Source organism: Rattus norvegicus, chromosome 2 (genome assembly GCF_021556685.1).
Source record: "Rattus norvegicus strain SHRSP/BbbUtx chromosome 2, alternate assembly SHRSP_T2T, whole genome shotgun sequence".
Taxonomy (NCBI): Eukaryota; Metazoa; Chordata; class Mammalia; order Rodentia; family Muridae; genus Rattus; species Rattus norvegicus.
In genome coordinates this window covers 240,153,896-240,173,316 of record NC_141535.1, presented here as the reverse complement: position 1 = coordinate 240,173,316, position 19,421 = coordinate 240,153,896, and the positions used below count along the sequence as shown (strand labels likewise).

Sequence of the window (19,421 nt, the reverse complement as noted above, 5' to 3'; positions counted from 1 at the left end):
GTAAATGAGTTGCTTAGGCTTATTGTCAATGTTGAATTTACGTATTATGGATAATTAGTTTGCAAACGCTGGTGTGATTTCAGAGTAGCCATGGCTTTTCAGTCGTCTGTGAATCGTGGACTAAAAGGTAACATTCCACCCTGTGTGCATTTCAGAGAAGATGCCTGATGGTACAGACAGCTGGCCTTTACCTCCAAGTCATTCAGAAGCAGGGTGACCCATGGGTGGTGACTGAACTGGATTACTGATTGGTCTTGCATTTGCATTTTATTTTTCTTTCTTCATTCTGGGTTGGCAATTGACCTGGGCCTTGTTCCTGCTAGATAAGCACAATGACATTGACCCACATATTTACTTAGAACGGAGAGAAAGGTAGGTTTTTTTTAACCTATATGTTACCCCTGTTCCACGATATGTCAATGTTGAAGAGTTGCTTTACTGATAGAAGCACTTATTTTCCCATATGTTGAATATGGGGAAGTTGAATTTTACTTTAAAAGATTTGCAATAGAAAAAAATTATTCGAGATTTTTTTGGGTGAACTTTGCAACACAGGTGTCTAATCTGTTCATGCATTTTCAATTTTTATCTAAAAGCAAAGTTAGCAGATTCAATATTAGTAGCTTCATATAATTTCACATGCTTTAGTTCTAAATTGTCAATTATAAGGGATTTGCATGTGTAACGTGTGTGCATATATGCATAACTGTGCTTGTGTATATGGTTGTGTGTATGCGTATGTGTGTGTGCATGTTTGTGTGTGTGAGTGTGTGTATGTGTGCATTTGTGTGTGCATTTGTGTGTGAGTGTATGTGTGTGTGCAGTGTGTGTGAGTGTGTATGTATGTGTGTGGTGTGTGTGCATGTGTGTGTGTGTATGTATGTGTGTGTGGTGTGTGTGATGTGTGTGGTGTGTGTATGTGTGTGTATGTGTGTGGTGTGTGTATGTGTGTGTATGTGTGTGTATGTATGTATGTGTGGTGTGTGTGTGCATGTGTGTGTGGTGTGTGTATGTGTGTGTGGTGTGTGTGCATGTGTGTGTGTGTACTACTATTATTGCTCTAAGTAGCATTTCAGAGTTGCTCAGGGTGATTCTCCTGGCCTGGACTAGGGCTGCAGGCTTTATTTCAGTCATAATTTGGTACCTCTCTGATTCCTCAGCCTTAAGATGAGGAGATGCAGTGGTTTTACTTTTTCTCTGGAGGGGTTTGTTTGACTCCAGCTGATGCTGAGAATGATAAGGTGGTAATTTATATGATACCAATAAATTCATCTTTCTGACAGAATACTCATTTCTGTTTTGTTCATGCGTACTCCTCAGTGTTTAATTGGAAAATAGGCCTGCCCAGGAAAAAAAGTACACCTTTTTTGAAAGCCCTCTGTAAATTTGTTTCTAATTTAGATTGAAATGTGTCCCTACTGTACCTGTGAGCATCTGAACCCCACTGACTTCCTTTATGGCCCCCTGACCGTGCCTGTGACATCCCGTGCTATCGTTCCTTCCTTTGCTTTCCTTTTCTCCCTGGCTTCTTGCCTTCCTTTCAGAGTCTTTACTGTGGGTTTGCTTCCTGCCAGGCATTATGTTATGAATGGTATCTGGCACTTTATGACGTGATAGATGAGAAAGCCGTGAGGTCTGTTTACAATTAGCTCATGAGCTTCTGAAAATGATTCTTCAGATAGTTTTCGATATTCGCGAGCGAGCACATTGTAGCGTGGTTAAAAATAGCATCGTTCCCTAGTGTCTTGGAGGTTGCACAGAAGCTCCAATTAGAGAAAACCAAGTGATGGACCTAAATAGGGGACAAACGATGTTCTCTAGCAAAGGGCAAGTGGCCGAGGGGTTGCAGGGAGGAAGAGGAGTTAGATGTGGTGCGGACGCACACAGAAGCAAGCCTAGTGTGGTCTGAGAACATGAATCAAACAGACCAGATCTTTACACACTGGAAAACGCAGAGAGACTGGCCATTTTCACATTTAGATATGAGATAAAAGATAAATGGATTTAGGATGCTATTTTCCCCACCGTTGATTAATCTGACTTATATTTGCTGTGTTCCCTCCTCATTACATCCAATCAGGATTACAGCCAAGAACGGCTGTGCACCAGGAGTACTTACCTTCGTCAACACACTGACTGCAGGGCTCTGCGTCTGCCCCTTTTCCTCGCCTTTGTTGGCCTTCCTGGATGCCCGTGATACCCAGCTCAGTCCCTCCTACCAAGTGTGTCCTCAGGAAGGATTTTTTGTCTGGTGGTGGTGCTGGAGTGTGGAGGTAGGGCCTTTCTCTTGCTGGGCGGGCACCCACCACTGACCCCAGTCTCTCCCCCTTCCTTGGGTTGAGACAGGGTCTTTAAGTTGTACAGTCTTGGTGAGTGTGATTTTGAACGTCCTATCCATCCTCCTGCCTCAGCCTGCCAAGGTCCTTGGATCACAGGCTCTTACTCCCAAGAGACTTAGGTTGAAGAAAGATTGGCAGTTGACAATTTTTAATCAAGAGCTTAAGAAATAAAATTTCCAAGAGTTCAGTTAAAGAGTTGACATAACCTGACCCAATCCAGCTGTCAACATGATGCAACAATTGGTGACAGGAGACCGGGCCTGCTGATTGGCTGCTTTGGCATAACTGTATCAGGTCAGAATAAAATACTTTTACATATAAAAGAGAGAGAGAGAGAGAGAGAGAGAGAGAGAGAGAGAGAGAGAGAGAGAGAGAGGTCTCCTACAAATAAAGACTTTGGAGTAACGTCAACATGAAAGACGTATTCGCAATTTATCGAGTGAATAAATTTGAGCAAGCAGAGCATTAGATTAAATATTTTTGGAGTTAGCTTGGGGTGGATTTTTACTAATGTGATTTTTAATTTTTATTTTCAACTTGTCTTTTCTACCTAATACATCCTCATCCTTCCTTGCAGACCCTACTTACAGCTTCCTGTTGCTACTATATATCTCTATCTTTCTATCTATGTGTCTGTCTGTCTGCGTATGTATGTACGTATCTATCTATCTATCTATCTATCTATCTATCTATCTATCTATCTATCTATCTATCACATTGAGGCAACACTATGTATTTGGGATAAGCGACAACAAACCCCCAAAGTCTGCAACTACAAACCACAGCTCCATCTTTCCCAAACTCAAATAGTGCTTCAGGGGAGCCTTGGCTTTAAACACCGAGGGTGAGCTGATGTCAGCGGTGTGCTTGCCTATCTACTTACAGTTAATAAGTTAGGTCCACACACAGACCAACCGTTCGCTGTGAAAGCAGGGCTTTCTTTTTTTCTATTTCCCGATAATTTGTTCCTCTCTTAGTGTAGGTTAGCAGTCTAAGATAGGTCTTACTCATCCTTACTCAGTGTGCCGGGCCAGAAGGTTTTCCAGGGACCGACAGCGGCGGCGAGGCTTCTTTAATACATAGCCTGCAAAGCCTTATTAATGCTAACAGTTGTTGCACTTTAATCCCCTCGAATGATTGTTTGGGGCCAGCAGGAGATTTATTAGGAATGTATCCTGTGAAATTGTGTGTGTATAAGCCGCTGCTTAGATTGTAAAAAACGCTATTGGAAACTGTTTAAAAGTTTTCGCTATAATTGGTCCGGACATATTAACTGCTAGCAGAAGTGTGTGTGTGTGTGTGTGTGTGTGTGTGTGTGTGTGTGTGTGTGTGTGTGTGTGTGTATGGTTGGCCCATGAGCCTTAACCTTCTTTATCATTTATCTCCTTGTATTAATGGCACTGAATTATTAATTCATGAGCCTGGGTGGGAAGAGGGAAGGCACCCTTTAAACGTGTGGCAAATTTATACTTATCGCCAGAGACATGAAAAAAAGTCATTTCGTGTTATCTTTAAAATGGAAAGGACATTTTAAAACTTCATTTCCAGTAATCCACTTTACTTCCAGTAAAACACCTAGATTACTACTACCATAATATAATGTTCTTATTAAGAATTTGTAACCTCCTTTCTTCTTTGTCTTATGTGTATAACACTGTAGAAAAGTTCAGCCTTTGTTTACTTTTATATGGTACCTGTTGTAGCTTGAGATGTTACCCTTACGAGTTGTGTGTTATAGTTCGTTGCATTTTAGTGGACATTACCTTTGCAGAAAGTCACATTTGCTAAAAAAAATAAGGGCTGGTTGTGCATCTAGGAATAAAGAGCTCTGAAAATAATCATTTGTATCCCAATTATGACTTCATAGTTATTTGGGGTGATATTAGTGGTTCGGTCTTGTAGAATGTTTAGAATTTCAGCAAATTTGAATTTATGAATTTCCCAGTGTAACTGGGACAGATCCTGTGTCTCTTGTGGTCAAGGAAGAGACAGCGGTGCCAAACAGTGTTGGAAGCTACCTTTCCAGCAGCCATTCCCATGATGCGTAGGGGGCAGTTCCTAGGGTCTTCTCCCAGAGCCTTACTTTTGAGGCCCTGGTCATTCTTTTGATGGCGTTTGCATTTTCCCGAGCCTTACAAAGTAGTAAGATTGCCATGATGATGTCCTCTGTTCTCTTGTCTGGAACATTGTCCCCGACTGTCTGTTGTCAGTATAGTAGTGTTTGGGTTTTCTCACCAGCATGGCGAATGGTTAGTTTTCTAAAGCCGGCAGACTGAGGGGGTAGGTGATGGCAGCAGACTCCGGTAGTCACGTGTTCTTTACAGGCCTGAGAGTGTTCAGTCCTTTTCTGGTCAGAGTTTGTGCATCTTCAGGGTGGGTCAGCCATAGCCAGGCTGCTACCTAGCCATGCTCAGTCCTTTAACCTTCACCACACAGTGGTTGGGTAGTGACACAGACTGTTGACTCCTACAGCCTTAACTCTCTGGTCCTTGACAGATGATGTTACCTGATCCTTGCTACCATGCTCCAGAGTCCCTGCATATAACCTGGTGGTTTTACTCTTTCCCAATAGAATGACACGGATCGTAACTTCAGATGCAGGGGATCTAAACTATCAGTAGCCCTTATGGGTCCTTCCTCTCACACCAGCTCCTTGGGTTTGGAGAATGGAGGTCTCACTGTGTAGTCCAGGCTGGCCCTATGTGTGGTCTTCCTGCTGAGACTAAAGACACCCACTGTGTGCCCACCCTGCCCCCAAGTCAGGCTCTCACTCTGTAGTCCAGGCTGGCACACCTCTCTGGCATGCCAAGTTTTGAGATCACAGGTATCAGACCCGCACACATTTTTCCTCTTTTCTTGTATGTAATAAGGCAACGATAAAACAATTGCTCCCTCAAAGTTCTCTAATTAAAGTGTTTTAGAAGTCCTTATACTATGTATACACCATATACTCTGTATATTAATTAATAAATTAATTCATCACCAAATGAGGAAGTCTGGTAACGTTGTTTAAACATTGAGTGAGTTTTTGTCAGTCTTTTATAGCCCTCTTTTGCTTTTTGTAAGACACTGATACTTTGTCTCCTGTGTGTCATTTGACATTTTACCAGGGGTTCTGAAATTACATTTAATTTTGAAAATCACTTTTCTCAAAACCTCAGGCCTCTTCCAACTGTTTAAGTGGGACACACTAACCTAATTTAATGTTTAAAATTTTCAACAAAATCTTTAAAAATGTATTATATAACAACTGTTCAAAAGGACAGAGTTGGCATTTATTTCTGAAGATACATGTTGACAAATTCCTTTCTGACATTGCTTTAAACTTTTACAATAGGTTCACAGTCTTTAGGCAAGGCTATGTTAGGATTCATTGTTCTTTGGAATTAATTCTGGGAGACAACACTTTGTCCTGCTCATTTATTTGGACTCAAACGGATTCTTGTAACACTGGTAGTGGATTTAATTATTTAGAAACATTTGATATATTCCTTTTCTCTAGAAATTTAAAACGAAGCCCATAAATTTGAGTTGTTCTTGTGGACATTGATGAATACACACTACGAGGGAACTTGGAGACTTAAGAGGACCTCACTCCAGGGCTGGACCTCACTCCAGGGCTTTTTCCTCCCTGAAGTCCCTCTTGACATGCTGATTTTGACTGTCTAGTGTTCTGGAAAGGTGGAGAGTAGAATACGTGAATGGAATGATTATTCCAGGCTCCCTATGTATCGTAGCTGCCGATACTATAGGAGTTTAGTCACATTGCGGAAGCCTTTGAATGTTTTCCTTCATATTATTTAGGGTGAAATCAGCACCAGAAGGCTGCAACTGGGAAAATCTGAAAAGTACACAGTTGTTGACTTTTCCTACTCTCCTATAAGCTGCTGAAGTAGAGACCCAGATGTTTGTCAAGGGTCCCAGTTCCCAGGAGGCAGGTTAAGTGTGCCTCTCAGCCTCGAGTGACAAATGAAGTTGGTATCAGGCCATCTGAGTATACATGTGGGAGAGACGCCCATGAAGAAACTCTGTTGCTCCCTTCCAACTTGACTATGAAATATATTTGTTACTGCGAAGTTCTAAGAATTTAGTAATCACTTGTCTTGCATATTCTTTATTTGACATTTCCTAGCATATTTTAGTTCTCCATAAAGTTTTAATTTAATCACAGTCTGGGTGTTTTTCAAACAATTCTCTCAGAACCCCCAAGACTAACTAGTATGTGAAATAAAGAGGAAAGCATTGGTTTCAGCATTCAAGGTCAGAACGGTCTGGGAGTTCCTCATTAGCCAATGAGAAGCAGGTAGAACGCTTAAAAAAAAAAAAAAAAAGAGACCCACTGCAGTGTAAAAGAAGCTCAGAATCGCTCAGTGCTGTATAAAGCGGTAGTCTCCAAGGGAGAGCTAGCCTGCTCACTAGTTTATTGCAAACCTGTGGTGCTGGACGCCGATCTTTTCCTTTTTTTTCAGCTTTATGCTTTACTTTGTCTTTAGTTCGTTTGCTCGTGGGCTCTTTGTTGTTTGAGAGAGCGTAGGCCAAGCTGACTTTGAATATGAAGTAGTCTTGTGTCAGCCTCCTGGAAACTGGAGTTACCTGCAGGAACGAGCATGCCAGGCTCCTGCTAGATATTTTTTAAAGTCACTTTTATATTTTAAAAGATGATTTGTGTGCATCTTTCAGAATACCTCATCACCCCAGAGAAACCTCTGGTGGTGGCAGGGTGTTGTGAGATACAGCGGGCCCGGCTGTTAGGATTTCACTTAAAGGTTGTAGACACAGACCAAGAGGGAATTTGACTACCGACTTCTAGGATAATTAAGGCGCATTGCTAATTATGTTGGAGAAAATGTTTGTGTTTGTTTTTCTGACTTAGGAGCCACTTCCCAGGTAGTTTGATTCATGAGATTTATCAGTCTGGAATAATTTGTTAATTTATAACATGTAATTGTTAGCGCTTTAAATAGCAATATAAATGGGTAAAATTAAGGGAGCTCAACTGGAAATACTAAAAATTAAGTTAATACATAGTTATCATTACCTAAGGGATGTTAGCTCTGCTCTTGTAAACATTTTGAAAATCAACTCATTATTCTTCTTGGTTTTCAGCACTTTCATAATAACAGAGTGACATTGTTTACATTTTTCATTCGAAAGTAAATTATATTAGAACACAGGCAGTGCGTTCATCTGATCCACTTCCTTAGTGGGCCCTGTGACTTTAGACTATGGGTCTGTTTCCCAGCTTGCTGGACCTGCTCTGGAACAGCCCGTGTGCACGGTTCTCACTTTAAACTGTGTGGTTTGTCCGTCGAGTTTCACTTAATTTTTATTTGTTTACATGTTTGTTTTGCTAGGCCGTCACGGCTGTTTACTCACGGAATTTATTCATGTAGCGTGTTTTTTTGACCTGGAGGGTGATCTCCCATTGGACGACGTGTGTTTTTCCCTCAGTTGTGTGACAACTAGAGGTTGCTCAGTAAGAACCTGCTCACGGGCGGGTTGGTGGGTAGTGGTCAAGGTCAGACTGCTGAGTGAAGTCAGAAAAGTAGCCAAGGACACTGGGATCAGACCCTCCCAGCAGCGAGCTTTTGTATGCTCACAAGGATTACTGATTGGGCCTCTCTCCCATCTTACTTGTAGTCTTGGTGCCCATTCTTGGGTATTCAGCTAAAAACCAACAAAACCAAGCAGCCAACAACAACAGCAACAAAACCTGCCTGGGCACTGGGTGTGTGTGATGCCTTTAATCCCAGAACTCTGCAGGGAGAGCCTGCGGATCCTGGAGCAGGCTGGTTAGCTGGACCAGCCAGGATTGGTCAGCCAGCAGGCATGAAGAAGCTCAGAGGTTCAGTGAAGGACTTTGCCTCTATAGTAACGGGAAGAGAGATGGAGAAGACACTGACCGTCAGCCTAGGGCCTGTGTACACATATGTGGGTGTATGGGAACACATGCATGGGAACAGGGATACATGCACACGGTCTACAAACAGATTATAAACACGTACATAAAGATAGCTTTTCTGGGTCAGGTGTAGTGACGTACCCCCGTGACTCCAGACTTTGGGAGGTAGAGGGAGGTAGATAAGGCTACCCTGAGCTACTCAGTGAGTCTGACCTACTTCAGCCTCTGTTTCAAAAACCCCAAATCAGCCAGCCATTCAATCAGAATAGCTTTTCCTTTCCCCAAGAAGGAAAAGAGCAATAACAGCAAGAACCCTGTCAGTATCCTCCAAACACTCTCTAACAAGAAGCACAAAATGCATTGGTTAAAAAACAACATTCTTTTTCAAGTAGTAAGTTTGAGGAGTGTGTCCGTTTTCCGGCGTACAGGGCGCAAGTGGCTGCACCCGCTCTGTGGCTGCGCCGCCCCACCCACTTCTGTTTGGAACTTAGGTTGCGAGTCTTCTGGGCTGTCATAAGATGTCCCCCATACTGGTTTGAAAATGACAGCTATTTGTTTTTGTCATTTCAACTGGATGGGTTTTAATGAGGAGGATGGCAGCCTGCCCCAACCGACCGTGCCTGGTGGCCACAGCTCCGGCCTCTTTTGCAGGCTCAGCAAGACTCCTAGATCATAGCATAAAGCAGACGCAAGTGGGAGAATTCCCGAAGTCTTTCTGCTCCTCTGGGCTCCAGAGGAGGATTTAGTCCTTCACCACGAGGAGGTTTCGATAAAGGGTAAGACCAATGACCCTTAGGGGACCTTAGCGGAAAAGAGTCAGAAAGCACCTCGGGTACTGGTACCCTTGCCTGCTGGGATTAGGCACAGGGAGCGAGGAGAGGGTGGGGACTACGGGTTGGCCACGTGGTTTTAAGGTTTAGGCTCTGCCACCTCCACCCCCAATCCTGTCCTTGGGAAGGGAAGGAAATAAACTCAGAGCCGCAAGAAGCATCGGGTGTTGAGAAAGGTTGCTCGCTCTGGGCATCTATTGGGGAAAACCTCCCAGAGCTGTTGGCGTTTTCTCAGGTCTGAGTGAGGAGGGCTGATGCTAACCTTTCTGTTATGGACGGAACAAAATTTACTTAGGGAGACTGAAAACCCTGATTGAGCCTTAGCTAAGCTGATAGGAATCTGTAACTTCCTGGGGTCGAGGGGTGTGGGCAGGCCGGTCTCTCCCCCCTGCGGATTTATGTGAGTGAAATATGGACACTGTTTTTTTCTGCGCCCCCTGCAACCCCTTTCTGAGCTGGGAAGCTGTCTTAGGGTTTCTATTCCTGCCTGATAACCATTACAGTTTTACAGTGGAAATGAGATCAGAAAGACTGATTTTTGTGAAGCTACCCTTGGCTTTCATTTAGAGTCGGCATACATTAACGTGTCGGCTTCAGGCTCACCCAGTGCAGGCTTGTTTTTATTTTCTGCAGTGTGAGTGTGTAGGCAGTACCAAGGACTTGTGGCTCTGGTCAGTCACAGACTTAGAGGGTTCTTTTCCCTCCTGGTGTTGAATAGCCAGTGTTCTCAGTAGTTGCTTTTGATGGAGAACCCACCTTCATTCATCAGTCGTTTCAGCAAATGTTTGTTCAATTTCCTTTTCCTTTGATTGTCTCGGATGTTAAGTTCTGTTGGAGCAATGATGATGCTTATCTGAAACTCAGCCTTCTAATCTTCTGTCCTTGTAAATGTGATTTCCGGCCTATGCCATATAACGACGTGACTGAGGACTGGTCAGTGGCGCTTCCCTTTCAAGTCATTTCGCTGACAGTTTAAGGCACAGGGATGTTTATTGCAGCTGTTAAACAAAAGGAAGAAGAAGAAGAAGCAGGTTACCAACCACAGCCGAGTCTGAACCGTCCAGGGCTGTTGGGATGTGCACAATGCTGAGCCGGGTTCCTGGAAGTCACTCCCCAGCTGGGAAAGGCTCCCTAGTAAGGGATACATTAATTGACTTTTACATGGCTGAGTAATAGGATGTGTAGATCTGAGGAGGTCACGGCCGAGGTAGGGTAGACGATGGCTTGTGGTTCACAGAAGCAACTTAGGATGAAATAGCTGGGATCTTGTGGAGAATGAGACAAAAGAGCAGGAGGTTTGTCCGCCAGAAGCTAGAGATTCTAATTAGAGCCTGTTCAAGGAGTCCCAGGCCATCTCCAGCTTTCCTACCACACATGATACAAGGTATAAATAAACTGTTACATAGTGTCACTCTGCCCATTCTTTGCCCTTGCCATGCTGCTTCCTGATGTGTTTGGAGAAAGATTTCCTGAAAATCTGAACACAAATAAGTAGTTAATCTGAGGTACTTTTCACAGTAATCTTTTGTTTGTTGGAAGGATATTCAGTAGACCATTTCTGCTTTTGTTCCTAAGTTTTATTTTGCTTTCTGGGAACTAACTGCCACTCTGTTTTCTGTCTGTCTGTCTGTCTGTCTGTCTGTCTATCTATCTATCTATCTATCTATCTATCTATCTATCTATCTATCTATCTATCTCTATCTATGCCCAGGTGACCTTAAACAGTGATCCTCCTGCCTCAGTCTGCAGCATGTTCGGATTGTAGGTGTGCAGCAGCATGGCAGGCTGTGCCAGCTGCCTTGAGCTGGAGTTTGCAGGTGGTGTGATGGCTTGGTCTGTAGCCCCAGGAGCGTCCATGTGTTTCCTTAGGTTCCAGTTTACTCTGGGAACAAAGCTTTCACCGTATTCATTCGTTCATTCATTCATTCATTCATTCATTCATTCTATTCTTAGTTCATTGTGGTGTGTAAGTATTTTGGTTTTCATTAACATTTGTTCAGTGAAGGGTTGTTTTTAATTTGGATCACAGCAGTAAAATCTGACTTAGTTTTCAAAAACTGCACCCAAAGTATGAACTTCTGGAAATAATTTTATTTGATGTAAAAGTGATTCGTTATAGGTTGTAGAACGAGGAAGATAAATTTGATATTCTTTTCCTTACTGTACAGGCAGATGAACTCCATCTTTATTCGAGTAAAATAATCCACAATTTTACACATTCCAGAATCTTCTATTTACCAGAAACAGCCAATTGTACTGGGTCTCCCAGTCAAGTGGACTGTACATTGTAAAGTGTGCTTCACATTCTCAAGCTTTAAGAGTACACAGGATTTCAGTGCGTAAAATCTGCTTCTGAAGTCAGTGTGCTGGCCAAAGACCACAATAGAGGTCTTGGTTGTGTGGTTTCTCTTGCCTTTCCCTCTCACAGGCTGTCCTATCTTGGCAGCTGCTTCCTACAAGGCAGACAGCAGCTCTTGATTTCTTCCTTCCTTTTCTCCCCACAAACAAGGACTCTTTCAAACAGTGGGTGACCAAAGACAGACGGATCTTGGATCGCTGTAAGAAACTGGAAACGGGTTTCAGAGTGTTGCAAGTGGGCAAGCTGTCTGTGTGGAGAGCTCACCGAGAGAAAAGAATCTATTGGAAGGCAAACTTGGAGAGGCAGAATTCCTTGCTTGAGCATGGGGCCATCCAAAGGCTGGCTCAGCGTTGGTTTGTGGCAATGAATACATACCATTCACATACTGAGGTTTTTCTCAGCTGCTTGGTCAGGTGACTGGAGAGATTGAAGTCTGTGAGAAGATGCTCACTGATGAGCGGTTGGGTGTGTGAGCACTCACCTTTTGATATGTCTAATGTGGAATAGCTTTCAGCGTTGGGACAGGAGACTGACGGTGGGGAAGACTATCAGAGAGAGCTGGCTGCTTCTGCATATGGAAAGGTGTCCTGTCTCCAGCATTATGTTTTGATGGCTTCCTTCCTTCTGGGTCATTTGCATTCAGAGGAGGAAGAAACATGGTGGCTATTTTTGTTTTGTTTCTTTTGATAGCAAAGCTTGTACTGCCGCTCCCCCAAGGCTCCCCTAGTCATGACCACACCTAAAAATCTCTTCAGAGCTAAAATACAGGCTGAAGCGTATATGTGCATATACAGGGGTGTAGATAGACATAGTTCTATCCCTTAACCTGTCGGCATGATAAAACCAATTCCTTATAATAGAAATGTCTTGGTCGCCTTTCATCCGAGACCGTCGTAGATTGTTATATGCAAATGCTAGAGAGTAGGTTCAGAGTAATTTGTTTCTCACATCCTTCTTGGTATATCTGTTGCTGACAGCTGTGATAATCCCTTTGTAGTTTGATGAATGTTATGTTTCAAACCATTTAGAATTTGACCGCTTTTCCATTGAAGTTACATCATGACAAAATGGAGGGAACTGCTAATAGAATGTGGTACATGGAGCATCTAACAAATATGAGTAACTAGGGTGATATGACAGAATGCTCGGTGGACAGGGGACTCTTGCCTGGCTGTTACTTTTCGTGTGTTAACGATGGGATGTAAATTAGCAAGACTTTGAGTCATGTGTACAACCTGAGAGAGGCAAGGAGTAGAAGTGGCTTTATCTTCCCACTTTATAAACGTCTACAGCTAACACTGGGGTTGGTAGCTCCGTGGTAGAGGTCTTGCTTAGCAGATATTAGACCTTGGGTTCGATTCCCCAGTCCTGGCCACCGCCCAACAGCAAACACCAATCAATTTCACAGTTGCAGCTTGTGAAGGGTTTCCTTACCATGGATAGCTGGACCGGGAGGTTCAGGTATACTTGGGAGCTGTCTTCATTGCATGTGAATTGTAAGACTCTGTGTCTCCTTAAGTATTCTCCAAAGAAGACCAGTTGTCTGGAAGGCTCCCAGTGGTCTATCCTTGGGATCCTACGAGCTCAGGTTGGAATAGAAAGATCCTGAGTTTCACCATAACCTAGAATTAGATGCTGTTTTAAAAAGAAAAGAAGTCCCCAATGCCCTTGACACAGTGCTCAGTCTGTGGGTGTATATTCAGGTCCAGTAGACTGGGTGATGTTCCTTTCATCTTAACTCCCAATTTACTCAAGAAAGCCATGCTGTGAGACCTAAAGCATTAAAAGAAAGTTGCCTTGAGACTGTAACTAACTGCTCATTTATTCTGGGACTCGTTAGCAGGAAGGCGGTGGCGTTCTGATGGCCTGTGTTGTAAATGAACACACCCACATGTTATCAACCGTTTACCTTTGTTTAGAGAAATGACCTCATCAGCTCTGCGATCCGTTATACAAAATACTAAATTACATTGATCAACAAATGCTCACGTATTTATACATTTATCTGTGTTCTAGAGCTAGTTCTTTCATCAAAAGTTTAAAGTCATAGAGAGACGGATGTATTACCTCAAATGATTTTCTGAGATTCCGTGCTTTCCTAAGGTAATATTACTAGAATAATCACACACACACACACACACACACACACACACACACACACACACACACCTACACATTTTGGGAGTTTTTGTCAGCACGTCTCAGACATTGTGTATGCAGGAGTAGCTGCCTTCGTGGATATGAAATGAGCATGTGTGTCACAGTTAAGAAATGGAGAGACGGGAGTTTTGTTACTTGTGCATTTGCTGTGACGACATACCAAGGTCTTAGAGTAAGTGATTGATTTGTTTGTTTTTTTCAGATATGAGGATCAATGATGCAGACTGCTGGGCTCGATGAAGCTGGGCATTTATAACTAGATTCATTAAGGAATACAAGGAAAATATTTAAAGGGATCAATAATGGTGTCTTCTGGTTGCAGAATGCGAAGTCTCTGGTTTATCATGATAATCAGTTTCTCACCGAATACCGAAGGTAAGACACAGTCATCTTTTCTTAAACCCAGGAGAATCTTGGGGATCTCACTGGCTTTGTGTTAAAGTGGCTACGTTCTTAGTTTGTTATTTTAAAAATGGGCGTTGAATTCTGTTTTTTTGTTTGTTTGTGATTAAATTGCTTCCATTACACTGTTTTCTGGTATAAAAAGTGCTAGGCACCTTATTTTGTATTTTATATCAGATTATACATTTAAAAAAATACTTCTCAACACGTTCTGGTTGCCTTTAGCTTTTTCTTTCAAACTCTGGTTTTGAAGTCCCAGTCCTTAGTTCTGCTTCTGAGCCATATTAGAGCAACATGGGAAGTTAGATTTCTCATTTATGAATACACAGCCATACTCTGCAGTATGAAAAGTTTTTAAAGAATAATATCAACTTTCCCTATACTTAAGAAGGACAATATTTCTACCACTGAATTACAACTCCAGCCCTTATAAAAATGTGTAAATTATAAATAATCATTGAGTGTAGTTTTCATCTCAGAGCTAATTTTCAAAGAAGTACACTGCTCATGGGTTGATTTTTTTTTTTAATTCTAAATAGTGAAAACTATCATTTATTAATTTCTAAATGGATTTTTTGATACCCATTATTTATAGTCTTTGTTAATACTCATATTAAAAAAAAAACCTCATCCAGGTGCTCTTTAGACCAGGCGGGAGGATACCACCTAGTAAAACTCAGCTAGAAGATCAGGGCAGTGTCTGTGTTTAGCCTGAGAGACCTTAACTTTAAAAGATCTTTTAGATCTGCATACATACAGTGGATTGTTTAAATCTCAATATAGTAAAGCACTGGACTTATTATGTACACCTTTCAGAGTTCCAGTTTTTACATATTGATAGAATGATAGGGACATTAAGTATCTACCCTAGAAAAGCCATTGTCTGTTGTCTTTGTTGTCTGTTGTCTTTGTAAAGAACTTTTAAGGAGCTCAACATTTTCATTTTGTCAAACGGAATTGTTCCTATGACTTGGTTTAAAGTTGTGTTTTCTGCCTGGTCTCCCTGGTTATACTCGCATCGGATTAGCACATTAGCACAACTTAATGATGTAATTTAAATGATTAACGTGCTTAGAGATGTTTGGAAATGGTTCTGTATTCGGAACACACATTCCCTTGGAAGTTATACGCAGGCTGGTATTCCATTCAGAGATGACACAGTTCTCTGCTTTGGAGGTGAAGATAGGAAATCTGAAAGCGTCCGGTGTTGAATAACTAGTTACTATAATGATAAGCAGGTGGAACCTGAGTTTAATAATATGAATCTCAGGCTCGGGTTGCTGTGAAAGTCATATGTATGGTCTATAATTTTGCATCTGTTTTTTTTTTATTTTATTGTATTTTATTTTTTTTTGGGGAAAAACGCTGTCTGAATTCCTGCTGTTAGTTTTGAGTGCTTTTATACATTGGAAAAGGTTCCAGGTGCGGACCAACGGCTCATTAGTCCAATAATGAAAAATTTTCCAATCAAGGTGGAGAGCCCTCTGCCAGCACTGTTGCCTTGCCCTGCGGGGGGCAGCGTGCAGAGGCTTCTTCATGACACGCGGTAGTTTTATTTCGAGTGTCACCTCTCGGGTCAGGATTCATATCCGCTCTTAAGAGAAATTTCATTTTTGCCTCATCAGGCTAGGGGTGTGTTGCTTTTGAAGGAATTCCCTCCTACTGGCAAAAAAAGAGCCTGAGAGGGCCTCACACTGCTGGCTTTAAGAGCAGCCTCAGTGGGCACACACTGCCGGAACATGTAGGCGGCGGCATGCAACTTTGTCTTAGAAGAGTCGCATACGACACTGGCCGCCTTTATTACCAGAAATCAGATAATGACCTGAGGATGCCCGTTGAGAAACTAATCAAAGTTAGGTGTTCAGGCTACGGGGCAGAAGTGGAGCTCCAACTCTCAGCCATTAAAGCACTTCTTACATGATTTTTCCGTTTCTTCCTTCCTTTCACTGTGCGTGTGTCTGTGTGCGTGCACATGCTGGGACGTGCGGTCTTCTCGGTTTGTGGAGGACGGAAGACAACATAGATGGCTCTGTTTTGTCACACCCTGGAGACTCATTTTCTAGGATTCAAGGTGTCAAAAATGAGCTTGGAGCTAGGCTGATTCCATTGAGCCCCAGTAATCCTGTTGTCTCTGCCCCAACAGTGCCATGCCTAACTTTTTACGTGGATTCTGTGATTTGAACTCAGGCCCTCTTTCGGTCTGTATAACAAGCTCTTAGTGGAGGTCTGTAGTCATCTCCTCACTGTTGTTTTGGCAGAGATGAGAGCTGTTTGTACCATTTCCGGTGTCCTCGTGACCGCTCCGTGGAGGTTGCCTAGCTGGGTTTGTCGCGCTTTGCTCTTTATTCGGTGTTGAACCTGAGTGGGTTCTTGAGATTAAGAGATGCACACAGTAGGCCTCTAACTCGGGAGTGTATGTTCTTTCGCTGGGGTTGGGGGCTTACGAACCCATTGGGATTCAACTGGGCATTGCAGTGTGTGGGACACCCCGGGATGTGCCAAGCCCAAGGGCAGGATTGGATTCATGGCATTATTTAACCTGCTTTTGCCAGTTCATTGCCCTTTCATTAGGATCCAAGAAGTAAGAGTTTTCATAGCACTAAGGAAAGACAGGGAAGGCCCCAGCCAAGCCGTGCCACCACCCCCCCCCCCCCCCCCGAAGTTCATGGCCATGTTTACATCCTCGGGGCTTTCATTTTCTCCTGTGGACACGCTTTGTCCTTGGAAGCAGACGGAGGCTTTGGGTAGCGTTGAATTCGGTCTGTGTCAGTACCCATCAAAGGTGGACCTCCAGATTTGTGAGGGGTCTGTCCAGCTGTCTGTCAGTGGTTAGGCAAATCTTGGCGCTACGACACATTTCTTGTGCAAAGTCTGGCACTTGTGTTATTTGTATTACCTTTCCAGCTCTGGGTGGGGATGCAGGTCCTTGTGCTTGCTGGGGGGTACTCTGTCACCTCACTTCGCCCTCACTGCTTCCTGGGTGTACCCATAAAAGCCAATTCAGTACTCAGTGTTTTAAGGTGATAAAGCTAATGATTTGAAAGGTTAGCTGTTTGTTTTCTGTTTGCCCACCAGTTTATTGTGTGATTTTTTTTTCCCCCACTCAAACTAGAGACAATGTAACTTTGAGATCGTAGTGTCTCTGCATAAACAGGGATTGTATGAAGGCCATACTTTGAGATGTTTTATAAACTTTCCATTTAATTGATTCATATTTCTGTAGCGCTAATCTTGCCTTTTACCAGGTAGTTCTGTTGAGAACCTGGTGTGCTTTGATTATTTTGGCCATTTTTTTTATAAGCATAGTAACCCCCTGTGGAATCATGTATCAGTAAGAAGAAAAGTAAATTGACTTTTTGTGTCCTAGGGAATTAAATTATGCTATATAATGGGACCCTGGCAAGTATAAGGCAGACAGGTGAGAGCTCGCTCAAGTGCAGGTTCCAAAAAGCAGCATTTGTTCAGCAAGGCAGGCAATACAGACTTTAGGCTGAGTCCTTTATGCGATAAATGTATCGTTAGACCTCAGAGCTCTGAGTCTAGGTAATTAATCAGGTTACACTGTTGCTTATCACAGACTCAAAGAAAACTGTTGTAATAAATGCAGATGGCAAATAAAGATTCACATTCTTATAAAAATCTAGAAAAATCTGAGAACATACTGGTGAATATAGTTGAGAGCCAGTTTCTAAGTGGCTTTTTACACTAATGCTATTTGACTAAATTGACTTTTTTTAAAACAGTAGCTATGGATAAGTATGAATTAGGAAAGTTATTTTGGCACACTCATATTTCAGAATAGTCTGAGTTTTGTGGGGAAAAGTGATTCTTCTCCACCGCTAAACTGAAGCGAGAGTAAAGCATTTTAGATCACTAGAATCATGTCTCTGTAATTCACATGGTACAATAAATATGTATTCACATGAGCCTGCATATGCACACATGCACATACACCACATGTCAGCCTCCCAGAATCAGGGAACGTTGACGTCTGGTTTCCAGTAATCAGCCAGTCTGCATTCATCCCGGAAGATCTCATTGTGCTGGAGGAGGGAGCAGGAGATTAGGATAATAGTGTGAGAAGTACCAGGTCCTCACCACAGGCTAGGCAGCTACTGTCACTAAGTCACGGGCCCTTCCTAGATTGTAAGGTTTGAAAATTAATTTTGAAAAAGATTGTGATTTTTTTTAATTTACTATGATTCAGAAGTTGGTAAAACCATTTGCTTTCTTGGGGTTCACATTTACATTTTTAGTTTTATTTTATTTTATTCATTTTTAATCCGGGGTGATCAAGCTCCTCGAACATAATTTGTTTGATTTTTGTCTTGTTTTCTTAATCTGTTTTGCCAGTGAATTAAGGAAAGGGGAGAAAAATTGAAATGACCACAGTAAATTACAAAGATCCCATCAGCGGCTGGGGGTGAGTGCAGTTCAGTGGCCCTCCTAGGCTCAGTCTGGTGTTTTCAGGGAGGCCTCTTGTCCTTTTTCTTCCCGGAAATGCCTGCGGGGCTCCTGAGCCGACTCACGGAGGCCATGTGACTTCACAGCCTAGGCCGATCACCTACTTTTGTTCATTTCAGTGTGTTTGATTAGTTGATGTCTAAAACGTGAATTTCTAGCAAGGTACGTGGGGATTTGGCTGTATGACTCCTATTAAACTTAATGGAAGTCATAACTCCCATTAAATTAATAGGAATTGTGTCTGTGTTCCTTGCATAGCTAATGCAACCTCATTGTTTAAACTCGGGGATGGGGAAATTAGCATCCTTTCAAAACAAGGCATTTACGTTTTTTCCTCCCCATATTTATATTTCTAGTGCAAACTGGTGCTTATTTTGCTCTTTAAGAAGGTGAGCACGTAACTGTGGCTCCTCTTAGGGCACCTAAAACAGTCCCTATTGTGCCTTGTGTAGTATAATTTGACTGTGTTCTCCATAGGTAGTGATGTACAAAGGGGTTTAAGAAATGTAAATTTAATCCCATTTATAAATTGTACCAGATAGGGTCATATTTGAACACGATGTATGGCAATAGAATTACTTAGTTTCCAGCTCAAGATATATATTTATATATTTTCTGAATGCGAAGTAAAGTTGCGTAAATTAAAATCCCAGGTTACATGCCCACATGCATTGAAAAACTTTCTTAGTAGTATACTTAGGTCATTTGAAAAAAAAATTTATTTCATTTCACTTGTTTGTTTTTGAGACAAGGTCTCTCTGCCTAGCCCTGGTTGTCCTGGAGCTCACTTGTGTAGACCAGGCTGGACTGTGCCTCCTATCCCACCTATGTCTGCCTCCCGAGTGCTAGGATTAAAGGTGTGCAGCTCTGTGCTTGGCAGATTGGTTTTGCTCGCAATTATGTGTCTGTGTGCATGTCTGCCTGTCTACTGGGCAGCTCTGTGCACGTCAGAGGAGCAGCCGTGG

General features: G+C 42.5%; 1 protein-coding gene across 57 annotated transcripts in view; it reads left to right on the top strand.

Moving 5' to 3' along the window:
- The window catches only part of Adgrl2 (adhesion G protein-coupled receptor L2), a 618,928-nt gene that overhangs the window by 465,825 nt on the left and 133,682 nt on the right, over positions 1 to 19,421 (top strand). For 56 of the 57 annotated variants that reach the window (NM_001302210.1, NM_001302212.1, NM_001302209.1 and 53 more), the window contains 1 exon segment: positions 13,793 to 13,965. In NM_001302210.1, the coding sequence (NP_001289139.1) occupies positions 13,893 to 13,965 (73 nt within the window). In that variant the 5' untranslated portion in view covers positions 13,793 to 13,892. 57 annotated transcript variants of the gene reach the window in all.